This window comes from Molothrus aeneus, chromosome 30, assembly GCF_037042795.1.
Source record: "Molothrus aeneus isolate 106 chromosome 30, BPBGC_Maene_1.0, whole genome shotgun sequence".
NCBI classification, from domain to species: domain Eukaryota; kingdom Metazoa; phylum Chordata; class Aves; order Passeriformes; family Icteridae; genus Molothrus; species Molothrus aeneus.
Window position 1 is genome coordinate 1,806,922 of NC_089675.1, and position 18,773 is coordinate 1,825,694.

The following is an 18,773-nucleotide window of genomic DNA, read 5'->3' on the forward strand; positions in this document are numbered from 1 at the left end:
CTCTCCCACCCTCTCCCCCTCCCCAAACCCCCTCCACCCAGCCACTTTCGCTTCCTCCTCCACCCCAAGGGCTTTGCCTACCCGCGAGGCTGGGCGAGAAGGTGGCTCAGGAGGAGCCCAGGCTCGGAGAGGGGGCTCAGGGACCCCCACAGTGTCAGTACGAGCTTTGTGCTCTCACTGCAACAGGAAACCTTGTTCCCAAGCTGGAACTGCCGCACACTCCCCGTCCCCTTCCCGGTGCCGAGGTGCTGCCGTACATCCCACGGATGTTACTCATTAACCACCAGCCCTTGCTGGCAGCCAACCTCAGCCCCCCACCGTCGGGCGGGCTGTGTCGGGGGCACGGGGATGGATCCCACCGTGTCCCATGTCCCCTCTGCAATGTCCCAGCCTGGCTCTGCGATCTCCCAGCCCTCTGCACCCTCCTCACCCTGCGGGGGCACCTCAGAGCACGCTCCCTATCCTGCCCTCAGATTCCTCGGGGCTTTCACACCGATGGATATTCCAGGGTTTTCCAAATGCTGTGAACACCCGGACTTCTCTCCGACTCTGCCCTCGCCGGGAAGAGCCCGAGGGACATTTCTGCCCCTCAGCGTGCCTCAGTTTCCCTGGGGTGCTGAGGACGCCACTGCTGCCAGCCGAGGCTGAGGCCAGAACACAGGACACGGTGGGACACTGGTGACAGTGCCACGAGGAGGACACCCACGTGTTGGGGGTGCTGACCGCTCGGGACATGAAATTTCCTCTGGTTCGTAGGAAAAGGAGCGGGGCCTTCCCAGCCAACCCAGCCCAGGATGACTCACAGCTCTGGGAGCCCGGCCTGGATTTGGTGCCGCTCCCGTCCCAGGAACTCACTGTTGAGGCCCACCGGTGGGACAGGGGAAAGAAGGGCTCTTCCTTTACCCCATGCACGCCCTGTCCCCAAACAGCGCCCAACCAGGAGAGTGGGGTGCCAGCAGAGCTGGGTGCCAGCAGAGCTGGGTGCCATCCTCAGCGGGTGCTCTGCACTTCGAGTCGAGCTGGGCTGCGTTTCCACCTCGGCAGCTGATACAGCCTCGGTGCCACCGGTCCCAGAGCCCCTTCCCCATCCCATCCCATCCCATCCCATCCCATCCCATCCCATCCCCAAGCACCCCAGTGAGGGGCTGATAAGGGGGACCTCCCCCTCAGCCTGTCACACGTCGCATTGCCCACCCCCGGAGCAGAGAGGTGTCCCTGGACAGCCCCCCCAGCCCGGGGCAGCCCCCGCCCCTGGGATACCCCGTCCCCACCCCGGCTCCCAGCTCGGTGCCCCTGCACGAGTTCAGGAGGTGCCAAACAGCGGCAGAGTCCCCGGTCCCGTCCGCCGTTACCTGGCGAGAGCAGCCGCGGGCGGGGGGCGGCCGGTCCGGCCGGTCCCCGCGGCCTCTCGTTCACTCCATAGCGGCGGCGGGCGCGGCCGGTCCCTGCTCCGCCGGGAAGCGGCGAGCGCAGGAAGAGGGAGGAGACGCGTGAGCGGAGGGATGGGAGGGCACCGGGACCGGGACCAGTTTCGGCAGGACCTGGGATCCCCGGACGTCGCCACCGAGGGGCTGCGGCATCTGCCGGCTCCGCGTCCGTCCCACATCAGCCCCCACTCAGTCGTGCCCCCACTCTTGCCCCGTATCTCCCCATTCCTGTCCCCATTATGACCACGCTCTTACCCCAAATCCCACTGGTGACCCCCATTCCGTCCCCACACACCCACTGCTCGCAGCCACGCGTGTCCCCCCGCCCCATCTGTGGCATCCAGTCCTGACCCTACTCCTGCTCTGATCGGGTCCCTCTTTGCCGCCCTTCCAAGCCCCCCGCCCACCCCCGTGGGTGCCGTCGCACCGGGGCAGCCCCGGTTCTGTGGCACCACTGTTCCCGTGTGCACCGGGCCGTTGGTCCCGGGCTGCACCTTCCCTGCACGGTTTGAACCCCGGTCCCCGTCCTGGGGTCCGAGCCCGTGGCTGGTCCCGGGCTGTGCCCGCCTCTGCTGCGCCCTCCGGTACCGAACCGAACACGGCAGCGGGGGCACTGAAAGGGGTGCTCGTTTCTTGGGGGGATTTGGTGCTTCACGGGGGTACCCGGCCCGCCCCGGGGCGCTCCTTCGGCCGCTCCGACCCCCGCGCCCACCGGAGCGGCGGGGGCAGCACGGGGCACGGCCCCCTCGGAGCCGCTAGGGGGCGCTGCCGCACCGCGGTGCCACCGGGGCGAACCGAGAGCGGCGGGGCCGGGGCTGCCGGGGCTGGGGATGCGGTACCCGGACTGGGGATGTGGTACCGGGGCTGGGGATGCGGAACCGGGGCTGGGGATGCCGTACCGGCACTGGGGATGTGGTACCGGGGCTGGGGATGCCGTACCGGGACTGGGGATTCGGGACCGGGGCTGGGGATGCGGTACCGGGGCTGGGGATTCGGGACCGGGGCTGGGGATGCGGTACCGGGGCTGGGGATGCGGTACCGGGACTGGGGATGTGGTACCGGGGGTAGGGATGCGGGACTGGGGGTGGGGATGCAGGACCGGGACTGGGGATGCAGGAACAGGGATGGGGATGCGGTACCGGGGTTGGAGATGCCATACCGGGGCTGGGGATGTGGTACCGGGGGTAGGGATGCGGGACCGAGACTGAGGATGTGGTACCGGGGGTAGGGATGCGGGACCGAGACTGAGGATGTGGTACCGGGGGTAGGGATGCGGTACCGGGGCTGGAGATGCGGGACCGGGACTGGAGCAGGGCTGCGGGGTCCCCGCGTTTCACCCGGCGCCAGTGGACTCTCGATGCTGCCATTCCGAGCATCAAACGCGCCCGGGAGCCCCGTGAGCGCGGCTTGTCCACGGCGTACCGGGACATCCCGGGAGAGCGGAAACTCGTTCGGGACTGGCAAGGGGCTTCCCGGCCTCCCCACGCCCCCGTAAAGGACGGTCTCGAGTGGGGAGGGGGCTGTGGAGCCCTGGCCGGGACCCACGCGTGGGAGGAAGCAGAATCGCACCCGCTCCCCGAGTCCTGTGCGAAGTTTGAAGAACCGGCCCCCAGAACCCCTCCAGCCCACCGGGTTACACCGCGATTTTTGCCACCCCGGCACTTCTGCAGGGGCGGCGTCCCGGGGGAACATCTGGACCTTCTCCCGAACATCTGGCGCCGCAGCAGCCTGAATCACTCTCTCCCCCCCTGCAGCTGCCTGAGCGGGGTGGGGCGGAGCAGGCGTGTGACATAATTAAAAAAACATATGACATCACGCCGAGGGGTCGCATGGTGCCTGATGACGGCGCCGGCACCGCTGCCCATCTCCCTCCTCGGCCCCCGGCCCTGGCAGGCAGCGGAGTGGCCACTGGGTGACGTCACGGCTCTGGCTCTGACGTCACGGTTCTCAGTCAAAGCCGGAGTTGGGTGAGTGATGGCGGGACCCCCATGATGGGAATCCGCTGTTCTGGACCCCCGATCCTGAACCCTGCTCCTGTAGCCCCCGCAGGGATGGCTGGGGGGACAGCGAGGGTCCTGGGGGGTGACAGCTCTGGGGCGTGATGAGGAACCCCCTGCCTTGGGGCGACAGTGAGGGTCCTGTGCCCTGGGGAGGGTCACCCCTACCTTGGGGGGACAGTGAGGGTCCTGTGCCCTGGGGGGGGTCACCCCTGCCTTGGGGGGACAGTGAGGGTCTCACTGCCCTTGGACATAGCGAGGGTCCTGTGCCCTGGGGGGTGACAGGGGACCCCCTGCCTTGGGGGAGACAGTGAGGGTCCCACTGCCCTTGGGACATGGCGAGGGTCCTGTGCCCTGGGGGGACAGCGAGGCTCCCAAAGCCCTTGGGGATGCTGATGGTGTTGCTGTCCTGGGAGAATGGCGAGGCTCCTGATGCCTTTGGGGACGGTGAAGGGACCGGGACAGCGAAGGTTCTGCAGCTCTGAGAGGGTCCTGTTGCCCCTGAGGATGATGAGGTTCTGCTGTCCCGTCCGTTTCTGACCCGCAGCCGGTACCGGGTGCCGGTAGAGGGGAGCTGGGCCGCCCCAGCACCTGGGGGCCACCACAGCAGGGCCGGGCCGGGCTCTGGAGCGGCATCGCGGGCTGGTACCGCGTGTGAGCACGGGACACGCAGCGCTGTCCCTGCCCCTGTCCCTGTCGCTGTCCCTGTCTCTGTCCCTGTCCCTGTACCACACCGGTCCCGGCCCCGGTGTCCTGCTCGTACCATACCGACACCGACACCGGCACCGGACCGCTCCCGGACAATACTGACACCGACACTCCCACCGGATCTCTGCCCGTACCATACTAACACCGATACCGACACCGGCACCGGACCTCTGCCCGTACATTATTGACACGGACACCGGAGCCCTGCCTGGACCATACCGACACCGATACCGGTACCGGACCCCTGCCTGGACCATACGGATACTGATACCGGTACCGACACCGGATCCCTGGCCGGACCATACCCAGACCGATACCGGTACCGACACCGGACAGCTCCCGGACCATACCCAGACCGATAGCGGTACCGACACCGGACCCCCGGCCGGACCATACCCAGACCGATACCGGTACCGACACCGGATCCCTGACCGGACCATACCGATACCAATACCGGTACTGACATCGGACCCTCTCCCTACCCACACCCACCGGGGGGCGCAGCCCCGGCCCCGCACGCGCATGCGCGTAGGACCCCCCCCCAACGCCACGCGCGTGTCGTCCCCCCCCCCCCCCCCTCCCCGTTCCCGTCCGCGGCGGCGGCGGCTCGAGCCCGGTGACGTCAGGCGGGCGGCGGCGCGCTCTCCATCTCCCCCCCCCTCCCCAAAATCACCGTCCGTCCCTCCCTCCGCCGCGGCGGCGGCGCGCGCAGACCCCCCGCCCCCCCCCATCCCCATCCCCCGCCACCGCCCCCCGGCCCCCGCCGCCGCCGCCGCCGCCCAGCCCGGAGGGTCCGCCCGCCCCCCGGCCCGGCCCGGCCCGGCCGCCGGCCCGCCCCCGCCCGCCCCCCGCGGATGTCGGTGCGCGGGCCCGGGACGCGCCGCCCCACGGGCAGCACGGCGTGAGGAGCCGCCGCCGCCGCCGCCGCCGCCGCCGAGCCGCCGAGCCGCCGGCATGGGGCCGCTGCTGGCCCTCGCCGGGAGCCTCCTGGCCCTGCTGGCCGCGCCCGCCGCCCGCGCCCTCGAAGGTGAGTGGGGGGCGGCGGGGCCGGACCCCCGCGGGGCGATACCGGCGGGGAGGGGGAGGCGCCGCAGCCGCTGTCGGGGGCGCGGGGCTCGGTCGGGCCGGGGAGGGGGCGGGGGGCGCCGCCGTGACAAAGCAGAGCGGGCGCAGCCCGGCCCCACCGCACCGTGGGGACACCGGAGGGACCGGGGGGTAACGGGGAGCTGCGGGCCGGGCTGGGGAGGCGCGTCCTCCCCGCACCCCTCCGCAGCGCACGGTGCGTCCCCCGCTCCGTTCCCCCTGCAGCCGCGGGGGCCGCTCGCTGGCGCTCCCCGTTTTCTCCTCTTTGCCCGTTCCCGTGGCTCCCACCCGCCCTCCATCCCATTTTCCTCTGGAATCCAAAGTTTTCCCTGCAGCCAAGCGGGAAAGTTGGAGCTCAGCACCGCTGCGGGAGCCGGGACTGGGGGGTCCCGGTGTCCCGGGGGGTGACCGGGTACGGGGTCCCGGCGGTCCCAGGGGTGCCCGTGACAGCCCGGCCTCGCCCCACGCTCCCCCTCTTGCATAACCGGGGCTGCTTCTCCCGGAGCCGCGACGCCCGGCTGCGGAGTTTGGCTGTGACCGGGCCTGGTGGCACTGGGAATGTATTTATCCAGCCAACCGGGGCTGTCCGTTCCCCCCATCCGCGTGTCCGTTTGTCCAGCCTCCCCCCCCTATCCGTCCATCCAGCTCCTTGCCAAACCGCTCGTTCCCAAGCCGTGCACGTCGCGTTCCCGGCCCTTATTGATCTATTCAGTAAATACTTGAGCTCGTCAGCTCCATGGCCGGGCTGGGAATGTGCGAGGGGCCGCTCTTGGCAGCGCCCGTGCTCCGCGCTGGCAGCGGCTCCAGCCGGGAACCGGCGGCCGTGGCGAAGTTCTCGCAACGCTTGGACGCTCCGGGGCTGTTTTTCCCTTCAAAAGCAGCGAAATGGGGGAGTTTTGGCTTTCCTGTGACGGATTCCCCTCCGTCCTCACGGGAATGGCCTGGTAAAACGAGAGGCCGGAATGATGGAAGAACGAGAGGGGGTTGGTTTTTTGGTTTAGGGAGAGGTTTTTCTGTCCCGTTTCTTTGCCCACCTCGGAGCAGAGAGGGAGAAGGGATTTGGTGTCGTGGCAGTGGCAGCATCTGACCCGTCGTGTCCGAGGGATGGAGGAGAAGGAGGAGGAGGAGGAGGTTTGGGCAAACGCCAGATCCCTGCCCCAGATTCATGTCTGGGGCTGCAGGAGGCCGGAGCCTGTGGTTTCCATCCTCCAGCCCCTCCTCACCCTCTCGGGGGTGTGTGGACACTTGATCTGTGTCCCTTGGAGGGAGGTGACAGCAGCGGGGGCAGCTCAGGGCACCCTTCAACCCCCCCTCGGTGGCACCTGCGGGGCTGATTGAGCCGGGCGAGCTGGGCAGTGCAGGTGGCCAAGAGCTGAGCCCTCTGGGGTCACCTCCCTGGGGACACGAGGTGTCGGTGGCACTCGGAGGTGGCTCGGAGCAGCCGGCGGATCCAGAAGTTGGTGGGGGCGGAAGGGAGGCAGCGCTCATTGCATAAGCTGCGTTGCCTTTGGAAACCAGGCTGCGGGAAGATGATGAGCTGGAAGGGAAGTTCTTCCATCCTCTTCTCCACACGCCAGGAGCTGGAGTGGGGCAGAGGACACTCCTTCCTCCCTGGTGCATGTCCCCCTCCTCAGGGGCTCCTTTTTAGGGGATTGTGATGGGGTCCAGGTGCTGTCCCACCGCCTCGCGGTGATGGGAGCTGTGTGAGGCTGTGGGTGGGGAGGATGTGGAGGCACCACAAGCACGTGGTCGGGTCGGTTAAGGGGCAGAATGCGCCACCAAGGTGCCACCTGAGCTGGTGCCTCAACCCTGGTGGTCCTGGCTGGGCTCTGGCTTCCCACAGTGAGGCTCTGGGAGAGGCCAGGAGGTCATTGAGAGCAGGGCGCAGGTCCCCATCCTTGTCTGGAGAATTAATTCCTCACACTCACAACCTCTGTTTTGCAGCTCTGGAAGCTCTTTGCTTTTTCCTGGAGGAGAGAGGAGGACGAAGTCCAGCCGTGGGGCGGGAGGAAGCTCTTCCATGGGGAACAAAGGGCACTGGTGTGCAGCTCTTGCCTGCCCAGTCCTCTGCCACTTGCTGGGGTGGTGTGGGGCACCCCAGAGCCCCAGGAGCGGAGTGAGGGCAGGCAGGGATCACCCTGTTCCTGTTTTGGAAATACCTGTGGTTGAGGCTTGCTGGGATGTTTTGGTGCCGCGCTTCCCTCTTACCACCTTGGTGGTCTGGCACGTCCCCTTGTGCGTCCCTGCGTGCCCAGGTGCGTTCCCAGGTGTCCCCACCTGTGTTCCAGGGTGTTTTCCTGTGTGTTTTTCCGTGTGTGTGTGCACACGTGTGGGTGTGCACACGCTGCTTCCCTCAGCGTGCAGGGACACGCCCGGAGCTGCTCTGGGTTCAGTGGAGGTGAAGAGTGAAGGTTTGAGGTGCTGGCAGGAGAAGGAGCTGCTGGAGGGGCAGTACCTGAGGGGTTCCTCTGTGCAGTGTCCAGAGGAGTGGCCATCATTCCCGTGTGGAGCATTTTAGCATCCCATTTTAATTTTTTTAGGACAATTGGGCTTCCAGCAGCCCTGTGGAGCTCTGTCCTGGCATGAGAAGTGCCTGGTGCTGCTGTGGTCTCCAGTGAGAGTTCCCAAGTGCTCCCTGGCACTGATGGGGCAGCTCTGGAGCATCCTTGGCAGCAGTGCCAGCTTTGGGCTGAAGCCCAGGTGTTGCTGTGGGAGTGTCCATCATTCCTGTGTGGAGCATTGTAGCATCCCATTTTATTTTTAGAGCATCCCAGCAGGACAATTGTGCTTCCAGCAGCCCTGTGAGGCTCTACCCTCATGTGAAAAGTGTCCAGTGAGAGGTCTGACCACTGACCTCTGGCTCCAAGTGCTCCCTGTCCCTGATGGGGCAGCTCTGGAGCATCCCTGGTAGCAGTGCCGGCTTTGGGGTGAAACCCAGGAATTTCTGAAGCTCCTGAGGCTCAGTGGGCGCTGTGGGGGTGGGAGCAGCTGTGGCAGCCCCCTCTCCTTCGGTGTCTCAGCCCCACCACTCGCTCCTCGTGTTCTCTCCCCGCTGGTTCCATGTGCTCCGGGGGAGCCTGAGAACCGGCAAGGAGCGGGGGCTGCTCCAGCTGGTGATGCTTTTCCTCCAGTGTTAAAAACTGGGTAAAAACTGTGTTTTAACCAGTGCTAAAAACTGGGTAAAAACTGTGTTTTAACCAGTGCTAAAAACTGGTTATAAACTGTGTTTTAACCAGTGTTAAAAACTGGTTTGGGATGATGGGGAGAAAAAACCATCCAGGTCCTCCCTGTGCCTTCAAGGCCCTGGTTCCTGGAGGAGCTGGCTCTGGCTCCAGATGTTGTCCTGTGGTTTCTCTTTGCCCCCAGCCCATGCTTGACCTTTGGTCAAGCTTTTCCTCCAGTGTTAAAAACCGGGTGAAAACTGTGTTTTAACCAGTGCTAAAAACTGGTTATAAACTGTGTTTTAACCAGTGTTAAAAACTGGTTTGGGATGATGGGGAGAAAAAGCCATCCAGGTCCTCCCTGTGCCTTCAAGGCCCTGGTTTCTGGAGCATCCTCCTCAGATGTTGTTCTGTGGTTCCTCTTTGCCCCCAGCCCGTGCTTGAACTGTGGTTGCCCAGTGGGGCTGTCCAGGCTCTGCTCTGCTGCATTCCCCTCTCCTCTCCTCACAGGAACAGCAGGATTGGAGTGGAAAATCAGAGCCAAATGAAGGGAAAAGCTGTGTAAACCAGCTGCTGGGTGGGGTCCTGAAAACAGCCCTGGAGTCAGCTGAGGGGACGGGGGTGGTGGCACGAGAAGCTGTGAGGAGAGAGGCTTGGCTCCCAAAATCCGTCCTCCCACTGCCTGGGGTCAGGGGGTTTGGGCAAAGACCACGGCTCCTTCCCCCTCCAGGAGGGACCTGGCTGCCCCTCAAGGCTGTGACAACATCCAGGTCACCTCCCAGTGCTCACTGAAGAGGGGAGGGGGATGGAGGGTGGGCAGGGTGAGGGTCAGGAGCCCTTTGGGGAGGAACTGGGAGCACTGGTGGCATCTGTAGAGTGGCAGGGTGAGGATATTGGGCACTGGGGTCTGTGCCAGCACTCTCCTGCCTCGTGGCTGCCCAGTGTGTCCCATGAGGCTCATCCTGGTCCAGCAGCCCTGGTGAGGAGGGATCTGCTCTGGCTGTCAGGTGGATTCTGCTGCTGAGGATTTGCCACCATCTCAGGAGCACTGGGATGCTCCACAAGGAGTGGGACAGCTCGTGGGGATGGTGTCCAGAGCAGGGTTTGGCTGCTCTGGGAGCTGTGCCTGTGTCTGTGACCCCCCAGAACACCCCAGGGATTTTGGCTGTGCCTTTGGGGAGCTGTCCCAAGCCCTTGGGTGGTGTTTTGCAGGCAGCACGTGGTTCTGCAAGCGTCCTTTGACCAGCAAGGGTTTGCATGGGAGGTGCTTCCCCGAAATCACAGCCAGGGCCGGGCCCTGGGGGCCTCGGAGTGCCCGGGAGAGGGGAGGACACACAGGACACACAGGATGTGCCACATCCTGCTGACTCAGCAGGGCCATCAGCCCGCGGCTTTGTCATGGGGCAGGAGGTTCCTCTTCCAGGCCTGGGGATGATTTCAGTTCCCAGATCCTCTCCAAGCATTTTCCTGGAGCAGATCAAACCTTTCTTGTGCCCTCCCAGACCTCCCAGCCTTGAACCTCTCTCTGTGAGAGCTGCCTGCCAAGCCCAGAGTCCTCTCCCAGCTCACCCATGGGGCTCCCCTGGGATGAATCCAGTGGTCCCAGGGTTGGGAAGGGGCTCCTTGGAGTGGGTACTGACCCCAGGAGTGGCAGCTGGCTTGGCCTGAGAGCAGTGGATGCATCAACCTCTTTCCTCCCCACAGTCCTCCTGCCTTTGCTACTGAAATCATCCCCACGCCTCTTCCAGGCCCGAGGATGATTTCAGTTCCCAGATCCACTCCAAGCACTTTCCTGATGCAGATCAATCCTTTCTTGTGCCCTCCCAGACCCCCTAACCCTGATGGGGTCTGAACCTCTCTCTGTGAGAGCTGCCTTAAAGCCCAGAGTCCTCTCCCAGCTCACCCATGGGGCTCCACTGGGATGAACCCAGTGGTCCCAGGGTTGGGAAGGGGCTCCTTGGAGTGGGTGCTGACCCCAGGAGTGGCACCGAGAGCAGCAGATGCATCAGCCTGTGTCCTTCCCACAGTCCTGCCCTTGCCAGGCAGACAGGATCCTCCTTGGGATGAATTTTATCTCCATCACCTCCCAGAGAACGTGTCCAGCTGTGTTCCCTCTCCAGGAACTTGGGCTTGGTGGCCCATGGTGCCTCTCAGAGTGCCCGGGGCCGTTTCTCATCCATCACTGCCATCCCCAGGCTCTCCCATCTCCCAGCTTGTTCTCCAGGGGATGCTTTCCCCCCTCTCCTTGGGGTTTTGCAATCCACCTCGAGCTATTTACAGCCCAGGTTTTGCTGCTGACTGAACTTTCCAGCCCTTTTCCTGGGCTGCCCGACCTGCCGGCTGCGGCCGCACCGAATATTTTCAGCATTTTCTAACTCGGCTCAAACTCGTTGTTTTCTTTGCTGTGCAACTTTTTATTTTATTTTTTTTTTTTTTTTGGAGAAAAACACAGGCTGGGCCTTGAGGGTTGGTCTAGGATGTTATTCCATCGTGAGAGGTTGAGCTCCCCAAACGCGGTCTGGCCATTTTTAGGGCTAAATTTAGACTCCAGTGTCCTTCCTGAGGCAGGGAAGGGAGCAGGCTGGAGAGCTGCAGTCATGCAGATGCTGTGCAGGATCACAGACAGTCCCAGCACCTCTCCTGGGGTTGGCAGCAGAATTCTTGGATAATGACCTTGCTGGCAGCTCCGAGCTTCTCCAGTGGGACTGTGCTTGCAGTGCCACCGAGGGGAGGGATGGGAAGAGCATCCCGGGCTCCAGGGAGTGTCAGGAAGGTGAGAGCAGCTCTGTGATGTCCAAAAAAAATGTGTGGATTGGGGCAGCAGTGGGGATTGTGGATGTCTGGGAGGGAGGCTAATTGAGTTGGAAGTTGCATCTTTAATTGAGTGGACTAATTAGGCTTTTGCCAGATGGTGTTTCTCCAAATGAGACCACGCTGAGGATGGGCAGGTGTTGGGGGTCACATCCTGGGGGGCAGGCAGGTATTGGGGGGGGGGTCTCATTCTGAGGATGGGCAGGCAAGGTTTGGGGGGCACATCCTGGAGGGCAGGCAAAGTTTGGGGGGCACATCCTGGGGGGAAGGCAAAGTTTGGGGGGCACATCCTGGGGATAGGCAAATATGGGGGGGGGGTCTCACTCTGAAGATGGGCAGGTGTTGGGGGGGTCTCATCCTGAGGATGGGCAGGTGTTGGGGGTCCTGAGGATGGGCAGGTATTGGGGGTCTCATCCTGAGGATGGGCAGGTATTGGGGGTCTCATCCTGAGGATGGGCAGGTGTTGGGGGTCTCATCCTGAGGATGGGCAGGTGTTGGGGTCACATCCTGAGGATGGGCAGGTGTTGGGGTCTCATCCTGAGGATGGGCAGGTGTTGGGGGTCCTGAGGATGGGCAGGTGTTGGGGTCTCACATCCTGAGGATGGGCAGGTGTTGGGGTCTCATCCTAGGGACAGGCAGGTATTGGGGGGTACATCCTGAGGATGGGCCGGTGTTGGGGGTCCTGAGGATGGGCAGGTATTGGGGGTCTCATCCTGAGGATGGGCAGGTATTGGGGGTCTCATCCTGAGGATGGGCAGGTATTGGGGGGTACATCCTGAGGATGGGCAGGTGTTGGGGGTCTCATCCTGAGGATGGGCTGGTGTTGGGGTCACATCCTGAGGATGGGCAGGTGTTGGGGTCTCATCCTGAGGATGGGCAGGTTTTGGGGGGTCACATCCTGAGGATGGGCAGGTGTTGGGGTCTCATCCTGAGGATGGGCAGGTGTTGGGGGTCCTGAGGATGGGCAGGTGTTGGGGGGTACATCCTGAGGATGGGCAGGTGTTGGGGGTCACATCCTAAGGATGGGCAGGTGTTGGGGGTCTCATTCTGAGGATGGGCAGGTGTTGGGGGTCACATCCTGAGGATGGGCAGGTGTTGGGGGTCTCATTCTGAGAATGGGCAGTTATTGGGGGTCTCATCCTAGGGACAGGCAGGTGTTGGGGGGTACATCCTGAGGATGGGCAGGTGTTGGGGGTCTCATCCTGGCTGTGCCAGAGGTGGACAGGTGGGGGTTTCTGCTGAACTGGGGGGGCTGCAGGGCCAGGAGGTGGAGAGGAATCCCTGCTCTTGCACTCAGGGCTCTGCCATCCATCCCTTGCTGACTGAATTGAGGAGGATTCCAGCTGGGGGAGGCTCTGGGAGCCATCCTGCTGCTGCCCCCATGCCCCAGCACATCCCTGGGGGTGTTTGCCAGGCAAAACCTGAAATGTGCTGAGAGCTTTGAATGGCATCAATCTCACCCATTTGCCTGCAGCTCGTTCTCTGTGGGCTGCTGCTCCAGGGTCACAGCTGACCCAACAGCATGGCCACAGCTGGTGCAGGACTGTCTGCACCCCCTGGCCCTGCAAAGGACCCAGTTGTCCCTTCTGGTGTCCTCTCCCTCTGCTCCCCTGTGCCCTGCATGCTGGTGACTTTGTCAGAACTGGAATGTCGTGGCCTAAAAGGTGGCACAGGGACACAAATCTTCATCCCTGGGGAGCAGCAGGATGCCCCTGTGCCCACCCTGCCTCTGCCAGTGTGTGCCCACCCACTCCAGCCTCCTGCTTTGCCAGGATGTGCTGCCAAGGAATCCCCAAAGCTTTGCCCTCACTGGGGCCACGCATTTTTCCTGTGCCCCTGCTGCCGATGTCACCAGCCCTGGGCTGTGCCTGGCTCTGTCCCTGCCAGGAGAGCAGCTCCAGATGATTTATGCCACTTGAGAGGGGCACAGAAACCCCAAACCACGATCCAGCTGATCCTCTCTAATATCATCCTAATCATTAAGAAGCTATGAACCAGCATTTGCCTTTTAAGCTAAAGAAAGAGGGATTCCCCCCCTCATTAATGGTATGCCTCAACTAAACCCCAGCCCCTGATTTTTTATCATGCTCACTTCATGACTTTAATTATCCAACCCAAACCTCTGTCATTCGTATCAATAAATGGGAATGGTCCCATCCTCTCCAGCCACCACCGGGAGCTGCTCCCAGCACAGGGAAAAAGCTGTGAAACGTTTCCTCCCGGCGGGTACCGTGGTGCTTTTTGTATTGTTTGCAGAAGGAAGCACTTGGCTTTAATACTTCCCGCTCCAGCCGCCTTCCCAGCGGCCGGGGCGGATGCTCCGGGGCACCGGGCGTGGAGCAGGGGCGGTGCCGCCGCCGCCTCCGCCCCGCTCCAGCCCCGCATCCTTGGGTCGGTGCCCACGTCCGAGGCTCCGCTTCCTGCCGCAGCCCCCGGCCCTTCCAGATGGGTTCGCTCAGCCTCTCCTCTGCCGGCCTGCAGCGTGTTTTCCCCCGGGAAAAGTGAATTTGGAGCCTGGTTTAGTCACCAGTGCTGTGCTCTCCTCCCTGGCTGCTCTGATGCCCGTCCCTGTGCTCTTTCAGCTGTATAAAATCCTAAATTTTCTTTCCCTGCAACTTACAGAGGTGAAACCTCTCCTCTGCCGGCCTGCAGCCTGTTTTCCCCCGGGAAAAGTGAATTTGGAGCCTGGTTTAGTCACCAGTGCTGTGCTCTCCTCCCCATCCCATCCCTACACCCTTTCAGCTGTATAAAATCCTAAATTTTCTTTCCCTGCAACTTACAGAGGTTAAAACCAGTGAAGCCTCTCCTCTGCCGGCCTGCAGCCTGTTTTCCCCTGGGAAAAGTGAATTTGGAGCCTGGTTTAGTCACCAGTGCTGTGCTTTCCTCCCCATTCCATCCCTATGCTTTTTCAGCTGTATAAAATTCTAAATTTTCTTTCCCTGCAACTTACAGAGGTGAAGCCTCTCCTCTGCCGGCCTGCAGCCTGTTTTCCCCCGGGAAAAGTGAATTTGGAGCCTGGTTTAGTCACCAGTGCTGTGCTCTCCTCCCCATCCCTATTCTCTTCCAGCTGTATAAAATTCTAAATTTTCTTTCCCTGCAACTTACAGAGGTTAAAACCAGGTTAAAATCAGGGTCCCTGACCTGCAGGAACCCCCTGGGAGCATCTGGTGGAGATGCCAAGGGGTCAGGCAGAATTTGGGACGCAGCACCAGCTCAGGGCCGGCTGTGCCAATTCCTCTTTCACCATTTGCACCAGTTACACACAGATGGGACATTTCACCGTGCCAGGGATGTTTTTCCAGTGCAGGACCTGCTTTTCCAGGATGTGCTGTCAAGGAATCCCCAAAGCTTTGCCCTCACCAGTGCTTGCTGTGCTGGGTGACACTGGAGCTGTGTCCCCATGGGTTTGGTTTTGGGGGCTTGGATGGGAATTGGTGACAGCCAAAAGCTGTGGCAGGAGCAGGGCAGGGCCATGGTTGTTGTCTGGGGTTGTTATCCCTGGAGAGACCTTGAGGTTGCAGGAGATTTGTGCTGTGCCATGGTGGCTCTGTGACCTTGTGCTCCCCAGAGCTGGGAGATGCTGAGGTGAACCCACATCCCCAGGGGACATGGAGGTGACCTGGAGGTTTGGAACAGGTCTGGATCTCCATGTCCTCGTGCCTTGGATGTTCTCCAGGCTCTCAGAGCATCTCCTGGGGGGTGACCCTGCCCTGGCTGGGGTGGGGACCCCAATGTGCACTCCAGTGGGAGATGCTGAGGTCCCCAAGGAACCCACATCCCCAGGGGACCTCAGGAGGTGACCTGGAGGTTTGGAACAGGTCTGGATCTCCATGTCCTCGTGCCCTGATGTTCTCCAGCCTCTCAGAGCATCTCCTGGGGGGTGACCCTGCCCTGGCTGGGGTGGGTCTCTCCCACTGGTCCTGTTCCACACGTTCTCCCATTATTGCCCACCTGGACACTCCCCATGGCGAGGGACACCCATGGATTGGGAGCCACAGTGAGCACCCACAGGTGTGGCCACCCCAAGGATCTCAAACCCACCCCAAGGATCCCAAATCCCAGCTGGATCATCCCTGGCTACGTTCACACGGAGCAGGTGGAGCCGAATCCAGAGCAACTCCCCGCGCTGCTCGGGAATAAAAGTCCCTTTATGCCGGAATAATTAGTGTACTCAGAGCATGCTAATTATTCTGGGATAAAAGTGACTTTTATTCCAGCAGAGTGTCCTCTCAAAGGGCCCTTTCTGCCCGCTCCCAGGGCACAATAGCTGCTCTGCTCCGTTTCCCCATCCCAGACAAAGTCCTTATTTGCGGACGCAGCGAAATTGAGTTGACTAATGAATTAAGGCCAATGGTTCTGGCCGGGCTCCAGCCCTTTGAAAGCCTTGGCGAGCTGATGCCCGGCCTGCTGGGAGGAAGCACAGACCCTCCTGCCCCACCAAGCCCCTGGCAGCCTCCTCTCCCCATCCTCCCTCCCAGCTGCTGGGATGAAATGCCTATTAATCTGTGCTGTGGAATTGCTTTATTCCAGGGCTCTGGAGGGAGCCTTATCAGCTCCAGCCACAGGCCATAAATAACCACGGCGGATCCTGTTTGGGTTCCCAACTGCCCAGGGTATAAACATCCCTCTCCTATTGCTGGAATTAAGGCTGGGCAGGTAGGGGAGGTGGGGTCCCCTTTTTTCCTTCCTCCCCATCCATCCTCTGAGGAAGGAAAAAAAGGGGGGACATGGGGCACCCTGGCGGGGATTGAACCCCATCCAACTGCACCCAGAGGATTTAAGCCCCTTTTTCCTGGCTGTAAATGCTTTTTTCTTCCTCTTTTTTTCCTTCCCCCCCCTGCTTCACCTCGCATTTTTTCCCCATTTAAATTGCAGATAAGCTGCAAAAAGAATAATACCCAAAAAAAACCGGGATTCTCCCTTGAATCCCCTTTGGCTGTGGGGTTGGAGCTGCCCCTCCCCACCAGTCTGGATGATCCAGCTCTTTTTAATTTTTTTTTAATTTATTTTTTCTTTTTTTTTCTTTTTTTTTTCTTTTTTTTTCTTTTTTCTTTTTTCTTTTGTTTTTTCTTTTTTTCTTTTTTCTTATGTTTTCTTTTTTCTTTTTTCTTTTTTCCCCTTTTTTCTTCTTTTTCCCCTTTTTTCTTCTTTTTTCTTTTTTCTTTTTTCCCCCATTTTTCTTCTTTTCTTTTTTCTTTTCTTCTTTTTTCTTTTTTCGTTATTTTTCTTTTTTATTTTTCCCCTTTTTTTTTCTTTTTTTTTTTTCCCTTTTTTCTTTTTTTTTTTTTTCCTTTTTTCCTTTTTCTTTTTCCTTTTTTTTCTTTTATTATTATTATCATCCCCATTTCTGCCAATGCCGGACCTTTCATTTCATCTGCCTCCATCTCCTGCCATTTTTCAGCTCCTTTTGCTGCGGACTCTCGGTGGGGCTGGAGGCGGGGAGGGGATCTCGCTCCAGCACGGCTCCTGAATTTGGTTTAAAATGCAAATCTTTCCTTTATTCCCTTTTTTTTTTTTTTTTTTCTTTTTAATGGATTTCATCTGAAGGCGGCGGAGCCGCTGGAGCCCGGGGAGCGGGAGGGGAAGGGGCTGGGCGGGATGGGGAGAGGGGGGAGCGCATTCCTCGCAGATTTCCTGATGGAAATCGCCTCCCCCCGGATGCGTTTGAAGTCAGGTGACGCAGGACGCAGCCCTGGGAGCCGCAATGTGATTTTTATACGATTTAAAAATGATTTTTATATGATTTTTAGATGATTTTTAGATGATTTTTATACGATTTTTAAATTATTTTTATATGATTTTTAGATGATTTTTATATTATTTTTAGATGATTTTTGGATGATTTTTATATTATTTTTAGATGATTTTTAGCCCCCTTCCCCCTCCTCAGGGATGCTGTGGGCAGCTCCTGCCTCCATCTCCTGCCTCCCTCGGGATGCGCTCGCCCGTCCTTCCTCCTCCTCCTCCTCCTCCTCCTCCTCCTCCCTGTCCTCCCCCCCATCCTCGCTCTGCTCCTTTGTCTGGGTTTGGAGGCAGCGTTGGCAGGTCCTGGTTGATGGCAACTCCATCCCCATGACTGTGCTGGGGGTGTTGGGGACCCTGGAGCTGTCACCCCAAAGGGGGACATTGGGATGGCATCTCCTCATCCATGCGGTGCCCAGTGCAGGGATCCAGTGGCTCCCAATCCATGGGTGTCCCATGGGTGTCCCTTGGGTGTCCCTTGGGTGTCCCACGGATGTCCCTTGCCATGGGGAGTGTCCAGGTGGGCAAAAATGGGAGAATGTGTGGAACAGGACCAGTGGGAAAGAGCCAGGGATGTGCAGGTGGGATTTGGGGATGAGCAGAGGGTGCTGGGCACATCCTGCGTGTCCCTCTGGGGTGTGACAGGGGGGTGACAGCCCTGAGTGTCCCTCTGGGGTGTGACAGGGGGGTGACAGCCCTGAGTGTCCCTCTGGGGTGTGACAGGGGGGTGACAGCCCTGCCTGTACCCCAGGATGGGTCTGGGGGCAGGGTGGGATCTTCCAGCTGCTTCCCACCAGCGTCATCCTTTGGTCAGGGCTGGGAACAGGGGTGGAAATCAGGGATGGAAAACCAGAGAAGCCCTGGGATGCTGGGGCTGAGCTGATGGTGGGGGCTTGGTTCTGCTTGGATTTCCTGTGGTCTCTTTGGGGGTTCCTTCCAAAAAGGAGGAGAATCAGAGTGAGCCCTGCGCAGGGCCCATCTGAGCACCCACACCCACTCAGAGCCTGTCCCAGAGCTGCCCTCCCAACACCTCTGGCACAGCAGAGCCAGGTTTTCCTTCTCCAAATCATTTTTTATTTTGTTGTTGTTTGTTTAAGGAAGGTGAATGCCTCGTGATTCCATAGTCCGATTGAAGGGGGGAAAAAGGGGGGAAAAAAACCCTGTATTTTAAAGTCAATATTTACACAGCAATGGGCTGTCCCCATCCCCCAGCTCCACCACATACCTGTGGGAATGGCCGGGAGCCCTGAGGTCCTGGAAGCTCCAGAGCAGGGATCTGGTTTGAATCTTCCCCTTTCGGAGGGGGGCCGGATGGAAGAATGGCAAAAATGCATTTGAACTGTTTTGGGATGGTGTGCTTAAATGCAAAACAAACAGCTGAGCCTTCCTTTTCCCTTTCCCCCCTGGAAAAAATGTGCCTCAGACCTGAGGGTTTGGTATTTTAAATGTCTCTATTACTTAGTTCGGCTTTTGGGAGGCGGAAAATTTGCCGGGTTTGGGGTTTGAGGATCAGCCTGGAGCTCCAGCAGCCCAGGGAGGAGGGAGCAGGATGGGCTCCAGGCTTTGGCCTTCCCAACCCCTGTCCTGAGGCTGCAGAGAAACTCCAGGACACTGGAAATTCTAAAAACCCAAAAAACGGAACAAATCCTGTTTTTTTTTTCTATAGTTTGGGGACAAAGGATGAATGATGTGGAGGAGAGAAACGAAGCCTCAAGTGGCTGATGTGGTTTTGGTGGATTCTGTGGTTGAGTTTGTGTCTTGGGTGACTCCAAGGCTCCGTGTCACAAATTCCAAGCTGGGAAGGTCCCACGGGGGAGAGCGTCCATGAATTCCAGCCTTGATCC

The 18,773-nt window shown here is 60.2% G+C and overlaps 1 protein-coding gene across 5 annotated transcripts in view; it reads left to right on the top strand.

Annotated features, from left to right (window-relative positions):
• Window positions 1–5,071: 5,071 nt before the first annotated feature.
• Window positions 5,072–18,773, top strand: part of LRP1 (LDL receptor related protein 1) — a 117,511-nt gene continuing 103,809 nt past the window's right edge. For all 5 annotated transcript variants that reach the window (XM_066567613.1, XM_066567615.1, XM_066567614.1 and 2 more), the window contains exon 1: window positions 5,072–5,159. In XM_066567613.1, coding sequence (XP_066423710.1) covers window positions 5,087–5,159 — 73 coding nt within the window. In that variant the 5' untranslated portion in view covers window positions 5,072–5,086. The remainder of the gene's footprint in view (window positions 5,160–18,773) is intronic.